Source organism: Hemitrygon akajei, chromosome 1, assembly GCF_048418815.1.
Source record: "Hemitrygon akajei chromosome 1, sHemAka1.3, whole genome shotgun sequence".
In the NCBI taxonomy this organism is placed as follows: Eukaryota; Metazoa; Chordata; class Chondrichthyes; order Myliobatiformes; family Dasyatidae; genus Hemitrygon; species Hemitrygon akajei.
The window spans coordinates 173,558,013-173,582,771 of record NC_133124.1 but is presented as its reverse complement, the minus strand read 5'-3'; the positions used below and the strand labels follow the sequence as shown (position 1 = coordinate 173,582,771).

General features: G+C 51.4%; 2 protein-coding genes across 2 annotated transcripts in view; both read left to right on the top strand.

Moving 5' to 3' along the window:
- Nucleotides 1-18,330, top strand: part of LOC140732449 (high affinity cGMP-specific 3',5'-cyclic phosphodiesterase 9A-like) — a 208,445-nt gene extending 190,115 nt beyond the window's left edge. Inside the window, exons 4-7 of the mRNA XM_073055125.1 lie at nucleotides 15,227-15,267; nucleotides 16,011-16,065; nucleotides 16,885-16,955; nucleotides 18,186-18,330. Coding sequence (XP_072911226.1) covers nucleotides 15,227-15,267; nucleotides 16,011-16,065; nucleotides 16,885-16,955; nucleotides 18,186-18,265 — 247 coding nt within the window. The 3' untranslated portion in view covers nucleotides 18,266-18,330. The remainder of the gene's footprint in view (nucleotides 1-15,226; nucleotides 15,268-16,010; nucleotides 16,066-16,884; nucleotides 16,956-18,185) is intronic.
- On the top strand, nucleotides 18,299-24,759 carry LOC140726242 (high affinity cGMP-specific 3',5'-cyclic phosphodiesterase 9A-like). Its single transcript, XM_073042393.1, has 7 exons — nucleotides 18,299-18,309; nucleotides 18,990-19,071; nucleotides 19,697-19,771; nucleotides 22,053-22,139; nucleotides 22,879-22,983; nucleotides 23,307-23,389; nucleotides 24,429-24,759. The coding sequence occupies exons 1-7, from the start codon at nucleotides 18,299-18,301 to the stop codon at nucleotides 24,757-24,759; spliced, it is 774 nt and encodes a 257-aa protein (XP_072898494.1).

The following is a 24,759-nucleotide window of genomic DNA, read 5'->3' as shown; positions in this document are numbered from 1 at the left end:
TCATTGAACTCCTGCTTCCCCATCTAGCCTGTTTGGGACAAGTACAGTCAGGGATAACTGCTATAAAATACAAATCTAAGAGACGTACTCTCCGCAACGTAATCTCTTTCCGGCGCCTGGTGTTCATGCAGCTGGCACGGATAACACGGTTGAGGGCCGGTTTACTGTCCGGCACAAGAGGGTAGACCATCAGGTCCATTGGAGCTCTGAGCGCCCACGACGCCATGCGTGCGGGAAGGTGGGGCACTTTCGGAGGGACAGTCTCAACACCCGAAACCCTAGGGAAGGCACCTCTGGCACCAATGCCCCAGCTGCCCCTGCTCCGGTTCCTATTCCTGCCCCTACACCTGACCCCATTCCTGTGTCTCTTTCAGCCCCTGCCCCTGCCCCTGTGGTTCGTGTGGGAGATCTTGAGGCTGTGTGCAGGGAGGTTCCGGCAGGGGACGGGGTGGAGCGAAGAAGAAATACAAGCACCCTAAGAAGTCGGCCCCCGGGAACGCAGAGCTGACGCCCACTTGGGGAAGTGTACAGGTGGACGGGGAGAGTGCCGCCGCCTCGGTGAATCCTGCAGCTGTGTGCTCCTCTGGCTTGAAAAGGAGAAGTGGATCTTCCCCTAAGAGGGCATGGAGTGTAGACGCGGGGGAATCCCCGGGAGGGGTGGGAATCCGGGTGGAGGTTGGTTCTAAACCTGAATCCCCAGATGTGGCCTCCAGTCCTGTGGTAGGTGGAGTGATTGTGCAGAAAGGTGGTTTTAGCCCTGTTTACGCAACTGAGACAGCCCGAGAGCCCTCCACCCAGGACTTACTAGTTAGCGCCTCCCTGGAGGCAATAATGTCAGCGGAGCGGAGCCCAGCCTCTGTCACTCTCAGCATCAGGCTGCCGGTGGACCCCTAGAACCGGAATTGCCAGGGTCCACCTCGTACCTGTCTCCTGGGGAGGGTGATGTACTCTCCACATGCCGACCCCTGCAATTAATGGCTCGCAGGGAGTTCCTGGGGATTATCCCTTCATTGCCGCAATTGTGGATAAGGTTGATGTGACGGTGGAGCGGGCAGGTATGAGTGGGGTACCCACTGCGCAGTGTGGGTTACAGGTACAGCCGTCAATTGGTACACACGAGGAAGATATGAGGGATCTATTTGTAGTGAGGGGGTGGACGGAGTTTTCTTTAATAGCGAGACACCCACTCCTGAGAAATCACCGTTGATACCTGTGGAGGATATCAGAGAGTTCATTCTCACCTCTGACCGTGCAAAGCATCGGCCGAAATTCGCATCCCTTCGCTCGTCTTAGTATGCCGAGACCGGTTAAATCCTTGCGTGTCATCCTCAGACGGATGGGGAAAGGGAAGAGGAATTCTGTGTCTGGGAACGACAGGCGACAGCTGAAATCCCTCCTGGATGACCTGGTGAGGGACATCGGAGTGGTGGTAAGTAGCTTTACTCCTTCGGGAGATGTTGGGTTGGTTGGGTTGGCACCTCTCGGGCCTGGAAAGCAAAGAGAATTCTTGCTGTTTTCGGGATCGTGTGGTTAAGGGCGCCACCTAGTGTACACCGACATGAAGCTCACCGTAGCGAGTCTGAATATAAACGGTAACAGGCGTTCTCTCCGCAGATTTAATACATTCTCATTTCTCCGGGACGGGACATATACGGTGAGTTTCCTGCAGGAAACCCATACCATCCCGCGGGATGAGTCCGCTTGGCTCCTGGACTGGCAGTGAGAGGTCTACATGAGCCACCTCAGCATCAGCTCTAGTGGGGTGGCGATCCTGCTGGCCCCAACCTTCTAGCCGAAAATCGTGAGTCTAAGATGTCGTGCCCGGCCGTCTGCTCCACCTGGCCGTGCGCCTGGATGGTGTTACCTCTGCATTTTATCAATGTGAATGCCCCGAGGGGCGGGGTGATGCAGACGCGCCTAATCTATCAGCTGTCAACTCTGCTGAGTTCCATCGATCCTGGGGACTGCACCATCCTCGGGGGAGACTTGAACTGTACCCTTGAGGTGGAGGACCGCTCTGGACTCCAGCACGACCCAGTATCGGGAAAGAAGTCAGTCGGCTCCTTTGATTTGGTGGTCACCTGACGGAATATTCACCCCGATTCTAGCGTCTTCCCGAGAAGGTCTAGAGTGGGAGTTTCCCGCATCGGCCGCCTGTATATCTCCCGGGCGTACATCTCCCGCGTGTCGGCGCCCTCCATGGAGCCGGTGTCGTGCTCGGATGATCACCTTGTGTGGATGGAATTTACTCCTCTGCACCCTTGGGTGCGATTGGGTATTGGCATTTTAACAACCGACTGCTGGAGGAAAGCCGATTCCGGGATTCTTTCCGAGCGTTCTGGGTCACCTGGAGAGAGAGACGGGAGATTTCTGCTCCCTCTGGCAATGGTAGGAAATGGGCAGAGCCCGCATCCGGTTTTTATGTCGGGAGTACACTAGGGTTTCGACAAAGAGGCGGGGCTCTGACACTGAGCGGCTTGAGAGAGCTTTGCTTGACCTCGAGCTCCGTCTTGGTCCGACCGCTGGAGACCAACACCTATGACATAAATACCAGGAGAAGAAGGACGTACTGAGGAATCTGCAGCTCCAGCAGTCCCGAGGTGCGTACGTGAGGTCAGGGATCCAAATGCTGCAGGATTTAGACCGTGGCTCACCCTTCTTCTACTCGTTGGAGAGGTGGCGGGGAGTCCAAATGCAATTAGTGGAGTTACTGGCTGCTGATGGTTCCTTCGTTACGGACCCTGAAGAAATCAATATAGAAGTCCGTTTATTCTATCGGTCCTTATTCTCACTGGACCAGTCAAATGCAGATTCGTGCAATGAGCTCTGGAAAGATTTGCCTAAGGTCAGCCCTGAGGACGGAGTGCGGCTCCACGCTCTCCTGACTCGGGAAAAGCTGTCTACTGCCCTGAAGCAACTCCGGAGTGGAAAATCCCCTGGCTTAGATGGACTAAGTGTATTGTTTATCAGGGTTTCTGGGATGTCCTGGGGGATGACTACAGCCGTCCTAGGGGAGAGCCTCCCCACGGGGAAAATGCCCCTCTCATGGCGGAGAGCTGTCGTGGTCCTACTGCCCAAGAAGGGAGACCTCCGCCTGCTGAAGAACTGGCTCCTATACTCTGCCGCAGAGAGCCTTGTTAAAGATCAACGGATCGTTGACATAGCTCATTCCCTTCAGAAGAGGAGTACGTCAGGGGTGTCCCATGTCCTGCCAGCTGTGTGCGATCTGTATCGAGACATTCTTGAGCCGTCTTCGGTGAAGGCTGATGGGTCTAGTTCTCCGCGAACCGGACATGGAGGTCGCCCTCTCGGCCTATGCCGATGACGTACTCCTCATGGTGACAGATCCCAGTGACCTGCGGAGGATGCGCGAGTGACGAGTTTTCTCGGCAGCATCCTCCGCTGGGATCAACTGGGCGAAATGTTCCGTACTCAGTGGTCAGGGGCAGGTGGACTCACTGCCACTTTTGAGTGGAATACCAGGCATCTGGGAGTATTCCTGAATCCTTCTGGGGAGACCTGGCTTGCGAACTGACAGGACCTGGAGACGAAAGTCATGGCCCGGCTGGGGCGCTGGTCAGGCCTTCTCAGGGTGCTTTCCTATCGAGGCAGGGTGGTGGTCATAAACCAGCTGGTGGCCTCCATGTTCTGGTACCGGATGGTCACCTTGGCTCCACCTGCCCCTTTTGTCGGGAGAATGCAGAGGAAGTTAGTGGACTTCTTCCGAGGTACTGTAACAGGAAACCCTGGGTCTCCGCAGCGGTCCAGAGTCTCCCATTGGAAGAGGGCGGACAGTCGCTGGTGTATGTACGTCCGCGACTGGCCTCTCCCCGCCTCAGGACCCTGCAGAGATTCCTGTACGCCGAGCACCCTCCCAGGTGGCACGTATTGGCGACATTCTTCCTCCGGAGGGGCTGCTGTCTTTACGAAGAGATGCAGCTACCACCCGGGGGGCGTCAGCCGTGCTGCTTTGCGGATTCTGCCCGGCTTCAATCAGGACTCACTGAGAGTCTGGAACATGGTTGCCTCGGGCCCAGAATCCCCTTCTCTGGCAGAGGGCGGAGTCCTGGCCGACCCCTGCCCTTCCACAACTGATGCCGGTGCTGCTCGGGTGAGTGGAACGACTCAGGCTGGGCTCACCTCTGCACCGCCGGAACTGTTTGTCGGGCCCAGGCTCCGCAATCTTATCTGAGAGCCGAGCCACACAACTTGAACCGTCGCTCCTCGACACCCACAATCCCATTCAGGGATGCATGTAGGAGGTACCTGTATGGGTTGCTGCTCCACACCTTCCACTTCCCAGCCCTTGTCCACCGTCCCGACACGCCATGGCGGGCCGACTTTCCACCTGGAGGTGAGGGGAGTCCCGAATGGAAGTCCCTTTACGGGGCATTTCTTCCCATGAAGAACATGGGCTGGAGGCTGTTGCATAGAGCAGTGCCCTGTAATAAATTATTTAGTTTGTACACGGATCTCCCAGGTGCAAAGAGGAGACCTTGGACCACAATGCATGGAGTGTGCGAGGCTGCAGCCCCTTTCTTCGTATCTGCGTGGGCTGCTTCTCGCCGTCTGGTTACATTTTAGCCCCACCCTATTTATATACGGTCATCCAGTAAGGAGGGGACATGGAGGGATGAGGATGTCCTTGTCAATCTGCTCCTGGGGCTGGCGAGATCAGCCATCCGTGGGTCTTGGAAACGGGTGGCGGAGGGATCTGCCCGGGCAAACTGTCTGGCAATGTTTAGGAAGTACATTCGTTCCCGGGTAAATAAGGTCCACGGCGACCTTAGGGGCGTTCCGGGATCGTGGGCTTCTCGTGGGGGCTGGGGCGGGGGGTTAGTGCCATCATCGACAGAGATGGAAACATTTTGGTTTAATGTGTATTGTCTATTTGTAGTGTAGTAATTGTATTAGTCTCTGGTTTGTATATCAAGTCAAGTCACTTCTATTGTCATTTCGACCATAACTGCTGGTACAGTACATAGTAAAAACGAGACAACATTTTTCAGGACCATGGTATTACACGGCACAGTACTAAAACTAGACTGAACTACGTAAAAAAAAAACAACACAGAGAAAGCTACACTAGACTACAGACCTACCCAGGACTGCGTAAAGTGCACAGAAACAGTGCAGGCATTTACAATAAATAATAAACAGGACAATAGGGCAAGGTGTCAGTCCAGGCTTTGGATATTGAGGAGAATGATAGCTTGGGGGAAGAAACTGTTACATAGTCTGGTCGCGAGAGCCCGAATGCTTCGGAGCCTTTTCCCAGACGGCAGGAGGGAGAAGGGATTGTATGAGGGACACATGGGGTCCTTCATAATGCTGTTTCCTTTGCGGATGCAGTGTGTAGTGTAAATGTCCGTGATGGCTGGAAGAGAGACCCCGATGATCTTCTCAGCTGACCTCACTATCCGCTGCAGGGTCTCACGATCCGAGATGGTGCAATTTCCGAACCAGGAAGTGATGCAGCTGCTCAGGATGCTCTCAATACAACCGCTGTAGAATGTGACGAGGATGGGGGGTGGGAGATGGACTTTCCTCAGCCTTCGCAGAAAGTAGAGATGCTGCTGGGCTTTCCTTGCTATAGTGCTGGAGTTGAGGGACCAGGTGAGATTCTCCATCAGGTGAACACCAAGAAATTTGGTGCTTTTTACGATCTCTACCGAGGAGCTATCAATGTTCAGCGGGGAGTGGTCGCTCCGTGCCCTCCTGAAGTCAACAACCATCTCTTTTGTTTTGTTCACATTCAGAGACAGGTTGTTGGCTCTGCAGCAGTCCGTTAGCCGCTGCACCTCCTCTCTGTAAGCTGACTCGTTCTTGCTGATGAGACCCACTACGGTCGTGTCATCGGCGAACTTGATGATATGGTTCGAGCTGTGTGTTGCAGCACAGTCGTGGGTCAGCAGAGTGAACAGCAGTGGACTGAGCAAGCAACACTGGGGGGCCCCGTGCTCAGTGTGATGGTGTTGGAGATGCTGCTCCCGATCCGGACTGACTGAGATCTCCCAGTCAGGAAGTCTAGGATCCAGTTGCAGAGGGAGGTGTTCAGGCCCAGTAGGCTCAGCTTTCCAATCAGTTTCTGAGGGATGATTGTGTTGAATGCTGAACTGAAGTCTATGAACAGCATCCGAATGAATGTGTCTTTTTTGTCTAGGTGGGTTAGGGCCAGGTGGAGGGTGATGGCAATGGCGTCACCTTTTGAGCGGTTGGGACGGTATGCAAACTGCAGGGGGTCCAGTGAGGGGGGTAGCAGGGTCTTGATATGCCTCATGATGACCCTCTTGAAGCACTTCATGATGATGGATGTGAGTGCAACGGGACGGAAGTCATTTAGGCAGGACACTGAAGACTTCTTCGGCACTGGGACGATGGTGGCGGCCTTGAAGTACGTTGGAACAGTGGTGCTGCTCAGGGAGATGTTGAAGATGTCAGTGAGAACATCTGCTAGTTGGTCTGTACATCCTCTGAGCAATCTACCAGGGATGTTGTCTGATCCATCAGCCTTTCGTTGGTTGACCCTGCACAGGGTTCTTCTTACATCGGCCACGGTGAGACACAGCACCTGTTCATTTGTACGAAGGGCGGACTTCCTCTCCGCCACGTCGCTATATCTTGTAGCACTGAATTTTAGAAAGATATTTTGTAAAATACAGGGGTCAGACATAGAGCAAAACTCCTTCCAAACAGTCCTGTGGTCAGACACAGATTGAAGCTCCCTCCACACAGTCCTGCGGTCGGACACGGAGTGAAGCTCCCTGATCGTTGTCACACCCTCTCGGGACAGGGAAATCACAGTTTATTGATTCTGTCTCCCTCGAGTTAAGCTAAGAAGGTTCGGGCTTTGGAAAGAAATGTGGACACACATGCAGCGTGTAAATACAGGTCAGCGGGGATGCTGCTGAGAGGTTTCTGTGATGTTAATTAGCACCCAGTCTGTCTATTATTACCTCGGCTTTGAGGACTGATTTACATCTGTTGAGGATTAAACCCCTGTGATGCAGACACGGTGACACACTCTCCCCCAAACCCAGCACCCAGCACCCCGGCATGGCAGGCTTCAGAACTGAACCCGTTCAATGAACATCCACGGGTTCTGATCGAGCAGCTGTCCCCAAGCTCCCAGAGGCAGAGAGAAGAGATGATAATGAGCCAATGATGAATATTTTCCATCCCTCAGACGCCAAGGACTGGGTTACCCTGGAAACTGGGTTGCAGAGAGGTTGTAATCAGCTCATGAGAGAGGCAGAGAGGAGAGGGTGGGAGAGAGAAGAAAGCAGTTTGCGGTCAGTGTGAGAGAGAGGGCAGAGAGAGAGAGAGAAAGAGTGAGAGAGGGGGTAGAGGTGGAGAAATAGTGATAGAGATAGCGAGGAAAGCATATTGAGTTTGCTGAGGGATTGTAATCATTTTGTGTGCGAGGCAGAGAGAGAAAGGGAGTGGGAGGCAGTGTAAGTGGCAGAGAGTGAGAGAAAGAGAGAGACAGCGAGTGTGAGATGGGGAGAGCAAACTCCATAGTTATTGAGAAGTAATCAGTTTGTGATCGATAGAGAGACGGAGTGAGTGAGAGAGAGAGAGAGGGAGAGAGAGAGAAGACGGAGCGGAGGGAGTGAGTGAGATAGAGAGAGAGAAGGGGGAGGGAGGGAGAGCAGAAGAGACTCGGAGATCCCAGCTTTGTATTCGATTTCCGCGAGGGTTGTTCTGGAACACGGTTCTCTGAGACACTATGGGATCTGCCCCTTCCGCAGCCCTGCCCAAGGTCATTCACCTGGAGGTGGATGGAAGGATTCGAAAGGTGGGATTATTGTCCAATGGTTTCTCACTTCATCCCTCATTATCAGCGCCCAGAAACAGCTCATCCTTTGAAGGAATAGAGTACGCCCTTATCCAGAACTGGGTTCGCGGGATAGGAATCCTACCGTAACATGGATATGTACGGTGGGACGGTATGGAGGAAAATTCACTCTGTGTTTGACCCCAGGAGTGTGTGATGAGACGATGAGGAGGGACCTTCACTCTGTGTCTAACCTCGAGAGTGTGTGATCGATTGGTGTGGAGGGAGCTTTGCTCCGTTTCTGACCACAGGAGTGTGTGCTGGGATGGTATGGAGGGAGCTTCACTCTGTGTCTCATCCTAGAAATCTGTGATGGTGTGGTGGAAGTTCCACTTGGTGTCTGACCTCGGGAACGTGTGATGGGATATTTGAAACGTTGATCTCTAGTGGTGGTCCTAGACACTGAAGAAGATTGGTTATTTCCTTGAACCCCAGGAGGTGGCCATAAGGCCCATCCTAACTGTGACGGTGCATGGAGCAGTCCCATTCCCACACGGAATTTACATGTAACCGGTTTTCCTCGCAGTCACAGTCTGAGAGCTGGGTCAGTAACTGAGACAAAGGCTCCCCTGTCTTGTCAAAATGTTCTGGCAGCTCGTTTTGTGCGCTGCCTGGGTGACTGATCCCACTCCACGCTGAGGGTCTCTCCTGATCCCGGGAAACATCTCCAGCCTGTTCTGTCTCTCCCATCGCCAGCCAGTAGCGAGGCCATTCGGCCCATCCCTCTCATTCCAGCCTTTGAAATAGCCTTTCCAATCAGATCCCCATCTCCTTCTCCCGATGTTTATTCTCTATTGGGAAGCTCCCACCCGATTTGTTTCCGTCGCACTTCCCCCTCCTTTCTAACAGAACATTATCTCCCCTTCACCTCTCCACGGAAAATGTTCTACCCCCGCAGTTACTCGACCATTTTGTTTTTGCTCCGATCACGTCATCGTCCCCAGGAGTGGATATTTCCCATTGCTAAACCCGGGAATCCAGGAAGGAGGCGCTTCAGCCGGCTCAGAGTCCGTGCTAGCTCTTCATCAATCCCATCATTCCCACCTTCTGTTCCTGAACCAGTCATCAAATGGAACAATCTTCTTCCACATGTCAGATTCAAAATTAAGATGTGCGTTTCTGAAAGAGGTCTGGGTTAAAGTCAAAGGACAAATGTGATTTAATTATGAATGCAGAAGCCCTGACAAGATTAACTGTTTGTGGAATCATTGAAGTCCTGAGATATGGACTATTGTTTTACAGAAACGTGTAAAAAAACAACTCCAAATATGGAATGGGAAAACACTGTGTACCTCCCGAGTCAGGGAGGAGGGGTGGTAAGGAAGAAGGATAAAACCTGCTGCCCTGTAAGGTTCAGGGTTCCCTTCTCTGAGGGGGCCCAGCTCTGCAGAACTGTTAATAAACTTTGTTTCCTTGAATTTGTCTTGAAGCCATTATTCGGGAGCGTGTCTCGTTTCTGACAACTTGGGGTGCTCGTCCAGGATCCACACTCCGGCCGTGAGGGGGGCAAGGAAGGACATTGGAGAAGGTGCACCCTGCCGAGTTCGGCAGTCCCTGATTCCTTGCTCGTCGCCCCGCGCGGCTTGAGCGAGTGATATCCGGCGGACTCAAGGAAACAAAGAGGGGTTGTCGAGGCAGTTGAGACAGTGAGCGATCGAGTAATTTCTGTGCACAGGACCCAGGTAAGAAATTGAATTCCTGTAGAGACGTAGTACACAAGAATCGTGGAGCTGCGGGGTTCCTGCAGGTGGATCCTCCTGTAGAGACGTAGTACACGAGAATCGTGGAGCTGCGGGGTTCCTGCAGGTGGATCCTCCTGTAGAGACGTAGTACACGAGAATTGTGGAACTGCGGGGTTCCTGCAGGTGATTCCTCCTGTAGAGACGTAGTACACGAGAATTGTGGAACTGCGGGGTGCCTGCAGTTAAATTCCTGGGCGATCGCGGGAATACAGGTTCCGGAATTGGACAGGAGTGACCGAGCTAGGTGGGTCACATTCAAATTAAATTCCTGCAGAGACGTAGTGCACGAGAATTGTGGAATTACGGGGTGCCTGCGGGTGGATTGGAACCGAGCAAGTCCTCGAGATGGGGAATAAGGGGTCTAAGAGAGAAAAGGGTAAAGGAAATCCAGGTGCCAATGATGAAAAATACCCCGGGGTACCCCCTGATAGTCCGTTGGGACGGATGCTAGAAAATTGGGATTACGGGAGGCGAAAAGGGAAGTCAAAGAGAAAAATGATACAGTACTGTGAATTATGGTCCCGTCAGCCGATCCAAGGGTCGGCTGTGTGGTGGCCTAAGTTCGGGTCTAGCGAGGATTGGGTACAACAAGCCCTTAATCTGTACGTGAATTCAAAACCTAACGTTAAACCCGAAGAAAGTGATTATGCCCTATGCTGGTTACCAACGACAAATAGTTATAAATTGAAAATGATAAATGAAGGGGGACAGAAAAAGAATACATGGGAGGTGCTCGACCACCTGCCACCCCCATATGTGCCCCCTACCGCTCCGCAAATCGAAGACCCTGAGACGGAGGTTGGCCAACAGCTGATTCGTGTTGAATTTGTATCGAAAGCATGGCCAGATTAAAAAAAAACTGGAAAAACTAGAAGATTGGAATACTAAACCCTTAAGTGAACTACTTAGGGAGGCACAGAAAGTGTTTGTAAGAAGGGATGAAGAGAAGCAGAAGACGGCAAGGATAATGGTCCAGACAGTGCGACAAGTAACCGCAGATAGTAGAGAGAGAGACGGGGATCATGGTTGGATCGAGGTAGTAGCCAGGAGCAAGGAGGAGGGCTAAGCTTTAAGATGTTTTCACTGCAACGAAGAAGGACACTTCAGGCACGAGTGCCCCAGATACCGACGGGAAGTGCGCTCGTACGTCATGATGGAAGATGAAGACTAGGGTGGTCGGGGGTTCCACCCCTTGGGGATGAATTATCGGCAGGAACCCCTGGTAAATTTAAAAGTAGGTCCCCAAGGGTCAGATACAACCTTTATGGTAGATTCGGGTGCCGAAAGATCTAGCGTAATCCAGATACCCCCCGGCGCCCGGACAGGAACAAAAGTAATGGGGGTATCCGGTATCGGAGGAAAGACAATACAAGTGCAAATTGTGGACAACGTGGAAGTCGGATATGAAGATAGGGCAACAAGGCAAGACCTTCTCCTGCTGCCCTCGGCAGGATTTAATCTATTAGGAAGAGATCTTCAAGTTCAATTGGGTATTGGAACCGTGCCAAGCAATGGAGAAATAATAGTAAAATTATTCGCATTAAAAGAAGAGGACGATCAGAAAATAGAGCCCGAGGTATGGTATAGAGAGGGAAACAGGGGAGGATTGAACATCAGCCCTTTACAGATTACCTTGTTACTGGACAGTCACCCAGTGAGAAGGAAGCAGTACCTCATTGCGATGGAAGGAAGAAAAGGGCTGCAGCCGGTGATTGAGGGATTGATCGCTGACGGACTACTGGAGGAATGTATGTCACCATATAATACCCCAATACTCCCAGTGCAAAAGCCAGATGGGACTTATCAGATGGTACAAGACCTGCGGGGCCTAAATGCAGTAGTCCAAACCCAATACCCGGTAGTGCCCAACCCTTACACACTGATGAGTAAGATCTCCCCTGACCATGAATGGTTCAGTGTAATAGATCTAAAAGACGCCTTCTGGAGTTGCCCGCTAGAAGAGAGCAGTCGTGACATGTTTGCGTTCGAATGGAAGTACCATACCCCGTGGCATCCCCAGAGTTCGGGAAGAGTAGAACGAATGAACAGCACCCTGAAGGCACAGCTAACCAAGTTGATGTTGGAAACCAAGCTACCATGGACCAAGTGTTTGCCGATTGCTCTCCTGAGAATACGTACAGTGCCCCGGAAGGACATAGGAGTATCTCCTTATGAAATGCTCTTTGGACTGCCATGTTGGAATAAAATAGAGGGGTATCCCACACTACAGGGGGGTGATTTATTTGTAAAGAACAATTTACTGGCCTTGTCCCGTTCCTTTGCAGAACTGCGGAAAAAGGGTCTCTTGGCCCAGACTCCGCCGCTCGACTTTGCTTTACATCAGATCGTGCCTGGAGATTGGGTTCTGGTAAGGACCTGGAAGCCGGAGAAGTTACAGCCACAGTGGGAAGGCCCTTTCCAGGTCCTGCTAACAACAGAGGCGGCAGTTCGGACAAAAGAAAAAGGGTGGACACACGCATCCAGGGTAAAAGGACCGGTGAAGCCCGAAAGCCGCACTGAGTGGACCTGTGTTCCCGGTGAAGAACCGTTGGTGGTGAAGCTAAAAAGGCAGCAAAAATGAACTCTATGTGGACTGTAACATTATTGACTGTAATATATTTGATTCTATATGTCGGGGAAATTGAAGGGAAATGTGACAAGTGCAGAACCGTGGTACGAGTGGGGCAGAGGGTGTTCCCAGGATCATTTGTGTCCCACTCGCATGTAAATGACCGTTGTTATGATAAAAGCAGAAGGGTGTTGGGAAAATGGTAAGCCGTACTATCAGGTCTATAATAACGGCGGTTGGTGGCGAACAGTACTCTGGATGGTGGGAGGTGGATTAATGAGTTTGATGCTTTTACCCTGCCTCATTCCCTGTGTACAAGCACTAATAAGACGAAGTGTGTCACAACTTCAGGCAATAGCAATACCTCAGCACGGCACTGGCATTGGAGCTGTTGGCAAAACAGCAGAGCCAGATGCGAACAGCAATATACCAGAACAGGCTGGCTGTGGATTACCTATTGGCCTCTGAAGGCGGAGTATGTGGGAAGTTCAATCTTACAAACTGTTGCCTCAAGATTGACGACAGTGGAAAGGCCGTGTTAAAAATATCCGACAAAATTCGGAAACTGGCCCACGTGCCCACGTGCCAGTACAAACCTGGAGATCCCTGGGGAACATGAGTTGGCTAGACGGGCTACTGGGAGGTAGTTGGTGGCGCACCGCTCTCCTAGTAGCAGGCGGGGGTCTAATGATTCTCTTACTTTTGCCGTGTGTGATTCCTTGTTTACGAACACTGATCAGGCGCAGTATATTCCAGCTCCAGGCAGTAGTGATATCCCAACATGGAACAAATGAGCTAAAACTTATGCTATTAAAGAAGAAAGCTGACCCTCCACGGGGGGCAGAGGAAGGACGGTGGGCCCCCTGGAAAGTGATAGAAATGCTAGCTGAAACACACATCTTAAAAAGAAAAAGGGTGGAATTGTAAGATTCAAAATTAAGATGTGCGTTTCTGAAAGAGGTCTGGGTTAAAGTCAAAGGACAAATGTGATTTAATTATGAATGCAGAAGCCCTGACAAGATTAACTGTTTGTGGAATCATTGAAGTCCTGAGATATGGACTATTGTTTTACAGAAACGTGTAAAAAAACAACTCCAAATACGGAATGGGAAAACAATGTGTACCTCCCGAGTCAGGGAGGGGGGGGTGGTAAGGAAGAAGGATAAAACCTGCTGCCCTGTAAGTTCAGGGTTCCCTTCTCTGAGGGGGCCCAGCTCTGCAGAACTGTTAATAAACTTTGTTTCCTTGAATTTGTCTTAAAGCCATTATTCGGGAGCGTGGCTCGTTTCTGACACACACATCCAATCCCAACGGGCCGTGGGTTTGCTCATCTCTGAAGGTGAATTGTGACATGAATAATTCGTGTCCCAGAATTTATTCCGGGGATGTGTGAAATGATCCACTTCGGGAGATCAATATGTGGAATACTGTGTTGACAGGGTTGATAAGGAGATGCTTGGTGTTTTGGCATTCATTAGTCACGGGATTGAGCTCTAGAGCCGCCAGGTGATATTGCAGCTCGATAAAACTCTGATTAAAACACACTGGAGTATTGTGTTCACTTCTGGTCGCCTCAATTTAGGAAGGATGTGGAAGCCAAGGGAATTTACCAGGTTGCTGCCTGGATTAGGCAGCATGTCTTCTGAGGGTAGATTGAGTGAACTAGGGCTTTTCTCTTTGGAGCAAAGGGAAATGAGACTTCACAGAGGGGTACGATATGATAAGTGGTATGTATGGAGTGGACAGCAGCGACTTTGTCTCGAATGTGCCGCCTGGTAGAGGCAGATACGACAGAGGTGGTTAATAGTCAATTAGACAGGTGCAGGAATGTGTGGACAATGGAGAGATGTGGGGAGAAGGAGTTGGGTGACATCAGTTTTAATAGTTTGGCACAATATGGTGGATGGAAAAACCTTTTCCAGTGTGGTACTATTATCCTTGGCTCCAAGGGGATCTTTCCAATCACCTCTGGTCTCCCTGCCAGAGTCAAGCACTCTCGTCCTGGGAAACATTCTGGTAAACCACTCCTGTATCCTCTCACAAGCTCCCAGAGTGTATTTCCCTGAATTGCACCAAGTCATTTCAGGCTGGGATAACTAAGCCCGATGTGCTCATGCCTGGGGAGGGGGTGTGGTGGGTCGGGGCTTAGAAAAACCAGTGTGCCCCCTCTCCAGCCTGTTAGGAGACAGGAGCAGCGGAGGGAGAGGAGAGGGAGATCGTTCAGCCGAATGACCCTGACACAGAAGCAGAGGAAGCGGTGATTTGGCCCCATGACCCAATGAACACTCGCCAGAGGTCCAAAAGCAGTTCCAGGGTCTCTGCCCTATCCATGCACCCACCTCCCCAGGACCGAACCCTAGAACACTTGCCCCATGTGTGATGAGGCAGACCAGCACAGAGATGACTGTCGTGACTGCCTCTTCCCTCCTCCTCTCCCCTCTCCCCCTCTTCCCCTCCCCTCTCCCCCTCTTCCCCTCCCCTCCTCCTCTCCCGTCTTTTCCCACCTCTCCGCCCTTCTTCCCCTTTCCCACCTCTCTCTTCCTCACCCTCCTCCCTTCCTTACTCTCTCCCCTCATTCCCCTCTCCATCCCCCTCTCCTCTTCCTCCCCTCCCCCATCTTCTTCTGTTCCGCCCTTCCCCCCTCCCCGTCCCTCTATTCCAGGTGATCTTCAGCCGCTTATCCAGTCTGTCCGACGTCCGGGACCTCTTGTGTGCCGCTGCTGGGCTTCTCAGGTCAGTCGGGCCGCTTGGCGCAGCGACTAACTCCCCGCTCCTCAGCCAGAGGCTGGCACGTTCGAATCCGTACATCTTAGCACCGAGGTCCGTGCTGGGGGAGGAGTAGTGAGGGGGGAGCGCTACGGGAGGTGGGGTGTGGAAGGAGCACTGTGGGACCGACCGCTAAGAGGGAGTACTGTGGGAGGGAGTTTTATGGAAAGCTGAGGGCTGTGGGAGGGCATTCAGTGGGTGAGGGGGGAATTGGTGATGGGGAGTGCGGAGTGTCTGTGGGAGGAGATTCAGTCAGTGGGGGGAGTGTTCAGCAAAGTGACGGATATTAATTATGAAATATTTGTTTTATAGTTCTCCATATAAGGTTGTTGTTACATCATCAGGGCCCTCAGGTAAACAATTTTTAAATGTTAAATTCTTCCCTGTATCAGGCCCTCACTGGCCCAGACCAGCGTTTTGCCCATCACTCTATCCCCGTCGCTTCTCGGGCCGTAGTCCTGGTTCAAACATCTGCACCCACGGACAAGACAGCTCACGAACATCTCTACTTCCTCCGGAGGTTTGAGAAGTTCAACATGCCACTGTTGACCTTGACGATTTTTATCAATGCGCAAAGGAAAGCTTCCTGCCCCGGTGCATCAGGGCTCGATACGGCAACTGCTCTGCCCGTGACCGCAAGGAACTACAGAGAGTTGGACACAGCTGAGCACATCGCAGGCATCAACTTCCCTTCCAAGGACTCTGTTTACATTTCCCTCTGCCTTGGTGAAGCAGCCAGCGTGATCAATGACCCATCCATCCCCAGACATTCTGTCTCCTCCCCTCTCCCATCGGGCAGAAGATACAAAAGCCTGAGAGCATGTACCACCGGGCTCAAAGACAACTTCTACCTCACTGTCATAAGATTATTGAACAGTCCCCTAGTGCAATAAGATGGACACTTGACCTCACAATCTACCTTGTACCTTGCCGTCTGCCTGACTGCGCTTCCTGGGCAATTGTAACTGATACTGTTTTACCCTTGCACTATGTCGATGCACTGATGTGAGGAAATGATCTGTGTGGACAGAATGTAACATCACTGTACCTCGGCACTTGTGACAATAACAAGCTGATTTATTGATTTCACTCACAGACAGAGAGGTCCTCCTACAGAAATTCTGCACTGATGTCACCGTCCAGCTCTCCAGGTACTGGATTGAGAACAGCGGAAAGCGGGAACGTGATTACCGGCGCTCTCTGTCCCCTTCATCACTGACGGTCCCCGTTGCCTCTGGTGGCCAGGCCCACAAGACCACAAGACAGAGAATTCTGCTCCGCTATCCCATCATGGCTGATTTATTTTCCCTCTCCACTCCATGGACATCAGGAGACTGGAGAGACCAGATAGTCTGAGACTGTTTACCCTGGAGCAGTGGAAGCTGAGGGGTGACCTAGCAGAGGTCTATAGGATTTGTGGGAAACATGTAGGGGAGACAGTTTTACCTTGTTAATGGATCCCCAAGCATGATAAAATGGACTCCTGACCTCACAATCTACCTCATTGTAGCCCTTGTCTTCCTGCACTGCACTTTCTCCGCGACTGTAACACTTTATTCTGCATTTTGTTATTGTTTTTCATTTTTAATGTTTTTTTCATGTATGGGTATCAAAAACAAGGGGGCAGAGGGTGGAAGGGTCAAGCCCATCTGAGGGGTAATTACTTTCACACAGGACATTAAAATTATCCTTACACGGAGAGGGGTTGGTTATCTGGAACGGGCTGTCAGAGAACATCTTCTGTTCCGTGTGTTCTCGCTGAACCTCCCCTCATCCCTCACCACATCTTCAGGCCATGTAGGTCTTTGACTCAAAATGACATCTTTCTCCGTGCATATCAATGTTTTGTTGTTACATGTGACAAATAAATCCAATCTTTAATCTTAATCTTTTTGCACTCCCCCCCAATTTCTCAGAAAATTCCCTCTATACCCTCTCTCCTCACTACCTCCCTCCCTCCCCCTCTGCAGGTACCTGAGGGTGGACGAAATCGAGAGTGAGATTCGGAATAAGCTGACTGTCTTGGAGAGACGGGTGGAGGGTGAGTGATGTTTGTCCACCCCTGCACCTCCGACCACGGACTCCATCCCCCTCCTCAGTGACTGGGAGAGGGGGGAACGTGGCATTTCCACAGTAATGTCATTCAGCTACCCCCTCCTCCCTCATTCCCTATCTATTATTGCACTCTCTTTTGTTGGAATTTAAGGAAACGTTCTTGACTAACTCTTTCCCATCCAGCCCTTTTCACAGTCTGGGAGCCCCAGTCAATAGATGGAGAATACAGGTGAGAGGCAATGCCGAGGCAGGGTAATGGGTCCTACACAGATTACAGAGGAGGAGCTGTTTGCTGTCTGAAGCAAATTGTGGTGGATAAATCCACAGAACCTTGTGTTTTTTGCAACAGTCTGCGATCTCACTACAAATTTGCTCTTCTAAATCCCAGGGATTATTGAGTGGTCAGTGGCGGAGGCAGATACACTGGTGAAATTTAAGAGACTACTAGATATGTATATGGAGGAATTTAAGGTGGCGTTATATGGGCGGCAGGGTTTAAGGGTCGGCACAACATTGTGGGCCGAAGGGCCTGTACTGTGCTGTACTATTCTATATAATCCCATTAAAGTGGTCATAACTTTCTTATTCCTCAGTTCTACCCATAAAGTCTCAGTGGATGAACATTCCAGTCTGTTCTGACTGATCACTGCCGTGGCATTTTCCCTGACCAGTAATGCCACCCCAGCCCTTTCATCACCCCCCCCCCCTCCCACCCCCGGTCGATCTGACTCGTCTAAAACAATGGAACCCCGAAATACTGAGCTGCCAGCCCTGCCTCCCCCCACAACCAAATCTCAAAGATGGCTAAAATGTCATAATTCCCCGTGCTGACCCGTGCCTTAAACTCGGCCGCCTTTCCTGCAACACTCCTTGCACTGAAACACGCGCAGCTCAGAACACCAGTCCCACCACGCTCAACCTTTTGATTCGTGACTTTGTAACATCTTTCTTCACAACATTTGCAATTAGTAATTTTGTGATTAGTAAGGGTGTTAAAGGTTACGGGGAGAAGGCGAGAGAACGGGGTTGAGAGGGATAGTAAATCAGCCGTGACCGAATGGCGGATCGGGGCAGCCCACACGCCGACGCTCCCGTTCGATCGCTCCCCGTGATCGTTGCCCTCCTCCGTGGGCGTCCTCAGCACAGGCTGATCCCAGGATCCCACCGACCCGGAAGACGAGGCGGTTAATCGGGAATGGCTTGGATTGTGTTGCAGTGGAGAGCGGGAGGAGAGCCGAGATCGCCAAGTGTCAGGGGGAGATCGAAAGGCTGCGGGAAGAGCTTGCCAAGAGGTAGGAGGTACACAAGAGGCCAGCCTCCGTCCGATCCATGTCCTCAGGGTGAATTCTTCCCTCTCATTGGGCCAGATCAGCATTTATCGGCTCCCTCTCGCCTCCCTCAAAGGTGGGGCTGAGTCGCCCCTTCGAACCGCCGCAGTCCACGGTACTGTGGGGGAGAGAGGGAGTCCCAGGGTTCAGACCCGGCGACGGTGAAGGAATGACACACAGATTTCCGAGTGGCAGTAGAGGAGGGGGCAAACTGTCCCCACAGACATAAAGCTGCCCTCATCCTTCTGGGTAGTAAGTGGTGCGGATGTAGATAATGTCCGAGTAGCCCGGGCGACTAACAGCAGAGGGTTCTGTAGACGCTGCACACTGCAGCCGTGGTGGGCCAGTGGCAGAGGGTGAGGGTGAGGTGTTTAGGGTGGGTAGGTGCGGTGCTGATTGACCGGCCTACCCTGTTCTGGACTGTATTGAGCTCCTCGAGAGGTGATGGACAACCGTGGGTCACCAGCGTCCGAAAAAATAACCTCTACAGAATTTTCTCAGCAACTCTGAGAACACCCTGGAAATGTGGGGCGAGGTCGTCAGTGTTGGACAGAGGGAAGGGGACACACGGAGGGAGGGACTGAGGCTCAGGGTGAGTGGACCCTAGTCGTCGAGTAGCATTGTGAAGGGTCGTGGGATTGGGGTGAGGAATGAATGCTGAAAGCTGATCTCTCTGTCTCTCTCTCCCACAGACCCATCTGGATTTGTGACTCCCCGTGTCCCCCTGCCAGCAGGAGGCTCACCCCTCGCCGTGACGTTCCCTCATATCCCAAGGTAAGAACCCCCTCTCCCAATGTCTTCAGTCACTCCTCCTAGTCTCTGTGACCTTCTCCAGCACCTAGAACCCTCCTTGTCTCCTTCTACCCCTCCACCCCTCCCCATCTCTATACCCCTTCCAGCCCCCGCACACCTCCCAGTCTTTGTTACCCCTCCAGCTCCTATACCCCTCTCTGTTTCTGTGAACTGCTCTTCCTGCCAGCCCGCCCCTCACTGAGTGGGGAGCACAACACTGTGGGGGGGGCTGTGAGGAGGGAGCGTGGGCTGTGGGAGGGGTGGTTAGGAGGGTGCACTGAGGAGGAAAGCTCACACTTTCTCCAGACGAGACGTTAATCCAAGGCCCGGTCTGTGCATGTTAAAGTCCCACAGCCACAAATGGGGAGTCTGGGGTGGGTGGGGGAGTGTTTCTCTCTGGGGTCCCAGAATGCTGTTTATGAGATCTTACTGAGCGGTGTTTCCGTCTGCATAGACATAGGTATGTGCTTCTGTGAAGAGGCGCCAGGCCAGGGGTGGGGTGTGTGGTTTGGTGGGGCGGAGGTTTAAGACACGCATGTGGCTTTGACGTGGAGATGTTGCCCTCGTGCACTGACCTCCTGTTCCTCCTTGTGCCTCTCCCTCCCAGTACACCCTCTCTCCAGAGACCATCGAGGCACTGAAGAAGCCAACCTTCGACATCTGGCAGTGGGCTCCCAACGAGGTAGGCATCGGGAATTTCAGAGGCGGAGCTTCTGAGCACAGCAAGAGTCCATCACCGGGCCATGAGGTGCAGTTCCTCATCGAGTCCCACTCCATGGGGGATTCCCTGTTTGAACACAATGTTATTGTACTTGGCCAACTCTGCTTGGAATTTTTATTAGCTTGTTATTGTCACGTGCACTGAGATACAGTGAAAAGCTCGCGTTGCATACTGTTCATACAGATCAGATCACTACACAGTGCATTGAGCTGGATCAAGGCAAAACAATAACAACACAGAATAAAGTGTAGAAGCTACCAAACGAGTGCAGTGCAGGAATACGATAAAGTGCAAGATCATAACGAGGGAGATTGTGAGCTCAAAAATCCATCTTATCACATAAAAGGTCCATTCTAGAGTCTGAAAATCGTAAGATAGAAATTGTCCTTGATCTTGGTGGTGTATGCTTTCAGGGTTTTGTACCTTCTGTCCGATGGAAGAGGAAATGTCCAGGATGGGTGTGGTCTTTGATTCTGCTGTCACCTCTCCCTGTCCCAATCTATGAAATGTACACAACCTGTCACCTCTCTTCCCTAGTCTCTCAAATGTACACAACCTGTCACCTCTCTTCCCCAGTCTCTCAAATGTACACAACCTGTCACCTCTCCCTGTCCCAGTCTCTCAAATGTACACAACCTGTCACCTCTCCCTGCCCCAGTCTCTCAAATGTACACAACCTGTCACCTCTCTTCCCCCATCTCTCAAATGTACACAACCTGTCACCTCTCTTCCCCAGTCTCTCAAATGTACACAAACTGTCACCTCTCTTCCCCAGTCTCTCAAATGTACACAAACCGTCACCTCTCTTCCCCAGTCTCTCAAATGTACACAACCTGTCACCTCTCCCTGCCCCAGTCTCTCAAATGTACACAACCTGTTACCTGTCTTCCCCAGTCTCTCAAATGTACACAACCTGTCACCTCTCTTCCCCAGTCTCTCAAATGTACACAACCTGTCACCTCTCTTCCCCAGTCTCTCAACACAACCCATGTCACTACCCCCCAGTCTGTCAAATGCACACAACCTCTCTCCCCAATCACTCAATCCTGTCTTTCTCTCACCCATCTCCCAATCACTCATTTTCATCAGTTTCTCTCTACCTCCTTCTCTTTCTCTTTTTTAATTCTGTTGTGCTCTCTATCTCCCTCCCTTCCCCAATTCCCTCACTCACTGCAGCTCTCTCTCCCTTCCCTCCCACCCTCTCTCCATCTATTGCTTCATTCACTCGCTCACTTTCTCCCAAATATTCATCACTCTCTCTTTATTTCCAGTCTCTCACTTTTTTTGTCATTTCAATTTCTTAAATCTCTCTCCATTCTCTCATTCCCTGCATTTCATCCTCTACAATTTCTCAGCTTTGCTGCATTCTCTCTTTCTGTCTGTCTGTCTGTCTGTCTGTCTCTCTCTCTCTCTCACTGTCTCACACTCTCTCTCTCACTCTCTCTCTCACTCTCTCTCTCTCACTGTCTCACACTCTCTCCCTCTCTCACTCTCTCTCTCTCTCTCTCTGTCTCTGTCTCACACTCTCTCTCTCACTCTCTCTCTCTCTCTCACTCTCTCTCTCCCTCTCTCTCACTCTCTCTCTCACTCTCTCTCTCTCACTCTTTCTCACTCTCTCACTCTCTCTCTCACTCTCTCTCTCACTCTCTCACTCTCTCTCTGTCTCTCTCTCACACTGTCTCACACTCTCTCTCACTCTCTCTCTCACTCTCTCACTCTCTCTCACTCTCTCTCCCTCTCTCTCACTCTCTCTCCCTCTCAGTCTCACACTCTCTCTCTCACTCTCTCTCTCACTCACTCTCTCTCTCTCACTTTCTCACTCACACACTCTCTCTCTCACTCTCTCTCTCTCTGTCTCTCTCTCTCACTCTCTCTCACTCACTCTCTCACTCTCTCTCTCTTTCTCTGTCTCTCTCTCTCTCTCTCACTCTCTCTCTCTCTGTCTCTCTCTCACTCTCTCTCACTCACTCTCTCACTCTCTCTCTCTTTCTCTGTCTCTGTCTCTCTCTCTCTCTCTCTCTCTCTCTCTCTCTCTCTCTCATTTGCATCCTCAGATCTGCTCTCACACCATTCCTCCCCACCCCCTTTCAAGCAGAGAGTCCCAGACCACAACAGCTTCCCCCAGGAAATGTCGGCTCCAGCCCCGGTGGGTTATGTTGGGGATGAGGAGGACTGGGGAGAAGGGGGAAGATTGGGGGTGGGATAGGGTCTGGATCTGGATGTGTTTCTGCTCTCCCCACAGATGCTGAGTTGTATCGAGTACATGTTCCACAGTCTGGGCCTGGTCAACCAGTTTAACATCAATGGCATCACTCTGAAGCGATGGCTGGTAGGTATCCTCTCCTCATCCACCCCTCCCAGGAACCATTCATCCACAAGATCCCCATCCCAAACCCTTCCTGTCTACCTGGCTAATGCCCCTCCCTCTGTCTGTTGCACCTCCCTCATCTCACTCTTCATCATTCTCCTGATTCATCTCTCTCTCCCTCTCTCCTTTTCCCATCCATCTCTCTGTGAAAGAGTTGGGGGAGTGGGGCAGGGCTTTCGATTATTATACATTTCTGTATTCTTCTCTGATCTCTCTTAATTTTTCCCTCTAATGCCTCTCCCTCTATTTTCTCTCTTTCTTCTTCCCTACCTCTTCATCTGCATCCTTCCCCTTACCCTTCCAGATGTACAGAGATGGGATGGCGATGCGTGCCGGAGGGGGTCACAGAGATGAGAAGGGGTGCAGACGCCAGTGGGGGTGACAGAGATGGAGGGGCTAATGGGGTTGAAGGGGGTTACAGGGCCAGGAGATGGGGGAGGGGTTAATTGTTTCTGTTCGATGAGGTTGAACCCAGTGATGGAACAGAGGGATCCTCCCCTGATCCCACCACAAACCGATCCCATCCCGATCCCACTGGGGGCTTGTTGATGTTGGACAGAGGGAGGGTAGTTAGGGGCTGAGGAGGGGAGGATACACAGCCCCTGATGGAGGGATTGGACAAGTATGAGGCTGGAGCACCAGCAGGAACCTGATGGACCGAAGGGTCTGTAACTGTCTGCACCCTCTCTCTGTGCCACAGCTGAGTGTCCAGGAGAACTACAGGGAGAATCCGTTCCACAACTTCCGCCACTCCTTCTGCATCACCCAGACGATGCATGGCATGATCCAACTGTGTGAGCTGCAGGTGGATGTATGGGAGCACGTTCCGACCATCCCGTCCATACTAGCCCTCTGTAACGATCACTATGGTCAGGTTCACTCCTGCGGAGTAGCACTCCTTCCCCACCGCACCCTCCTCATTGCCCCTTCCTCCTCACCACCCCTCCACCACACTTGCTCCTCACTGTCCCTCCCACAGCACTCCCTCCTCACACTCCCCCCTGATTTGGAGGTGTTGGAGAGATGTTGGGGGCAGGGAGCCCCAGTTGGGTGACGTGTTGTGATGGGAAAGGGGGAGGTGTGAGCCCAGACGTACACTGACCCCATCCTTCTCTCTCGTCATCTCAGGCCCGGCTGAAACCCATCCAGATCTTGATCCTGATGACCTCCGCTGTCTGCCACGACCTGGATCACCCCGGGCTCAACAACACGTGAGTCTGAGTGCCCAGCCCCAGGGGTCACTCCGAGCTGGTATTCCCACTCCAACGCCTTGATCCCGATTCCCCCTGTCTCCCAGAGAAACACACATGAAATGCTGGTGGAAATCAGCAGGTCAGGCAGCAGCTATGGAAACGAATCAACAGTTGACGTTTCAGGCCAAGACCCTACATCAAGTCTAGAAGGAAGGCGGAAGATGCCACAATAAGAAGGTGGGGAGAGGGGAGGAGGACAAGTTAGAAGATGGGTGAGGGAGGGTGAAGTAAGAATTTGGGAGGTGATAAGTGGAAAAGGCACTTCACAGTCCTGATGAAGGGTCTTGTCCCAAAATGTTGTTTATTCATCTCCAGAGAAAGATAAGGACCAATCTTGTAGTAAAAAATGTGTACTGTTGAGGTTACCCTGTTATATAAAAAAAAACTGGAATGAGTTCAGAAAAGACTTACCAGGATATTGCCTTGGCTTGGGGGTATGAATTACAAAGAGAGGTTACTGGGTATATTGAAAGTGGAAGTTGATAGGTTTTAGAATCGTCACAATGTCAAAGGTTACAGGGGGAAGCCAGGAAAATCAGAGTTGAGCGATAGTCAATCAGGCATGATGGAATGGTGCAGTAGACTCGATGGGCAGAATGGCCTTACTCTGCTATGTATGGTCTCCATGGTATATCTTTCATTTTAAATAAACTCAATGACTTGACCTCCATAGTCATATACGGCAATGAATTTCACAGATTCACCATCCCCGGGCTGAAGAAATTCCTCCTTATACCTGTTCTAAAGGCATGTCCCTGTATTCCGAGGCTGTGCCCTTTGATCCTAGAATCGCCAACTATTGGAATGATTCTCTCCACGTCCACTCTATCTGGGCCTTTTAATGTGATTATTGAGATGTATTGGGCTGAATCTAAACATTTTCATCAATGACTTTGGAAAAAGAATCAGAGGTTGTGATGAGCTGGAGGCAAAATCCATTACTTAAGTTTGTTACTCAGATGTGGTATTGCACTAAACTATGGTTTGTGTGGACGAGGTACCAGCATAGCTTATACCATTCCCCACCGACTGCTGAACATCAGCTGAATGATGTTCGCTCAGCACACTTACCAAAATCATGGAGCCGTGCCACAGGCGTGAGAAACCCCATTGTCAAATTCAATTCTGAAAAACTAAGGGCCTTCATTTTCCAAACTGATATTGTCTATAACAAGGGAACAGTGGCTGTATTTCTGGTCTCCAGTCAGCTGGGTCCGATGGCAAAACTTCTTCAAGGTGTGCTTGGAATCCTTGGTGACAATGGTGTCACTTCCTCTGTGTTGAACCAGACTCCACCTCGTGGTTCATTTACCAGCTGCGATGGATAA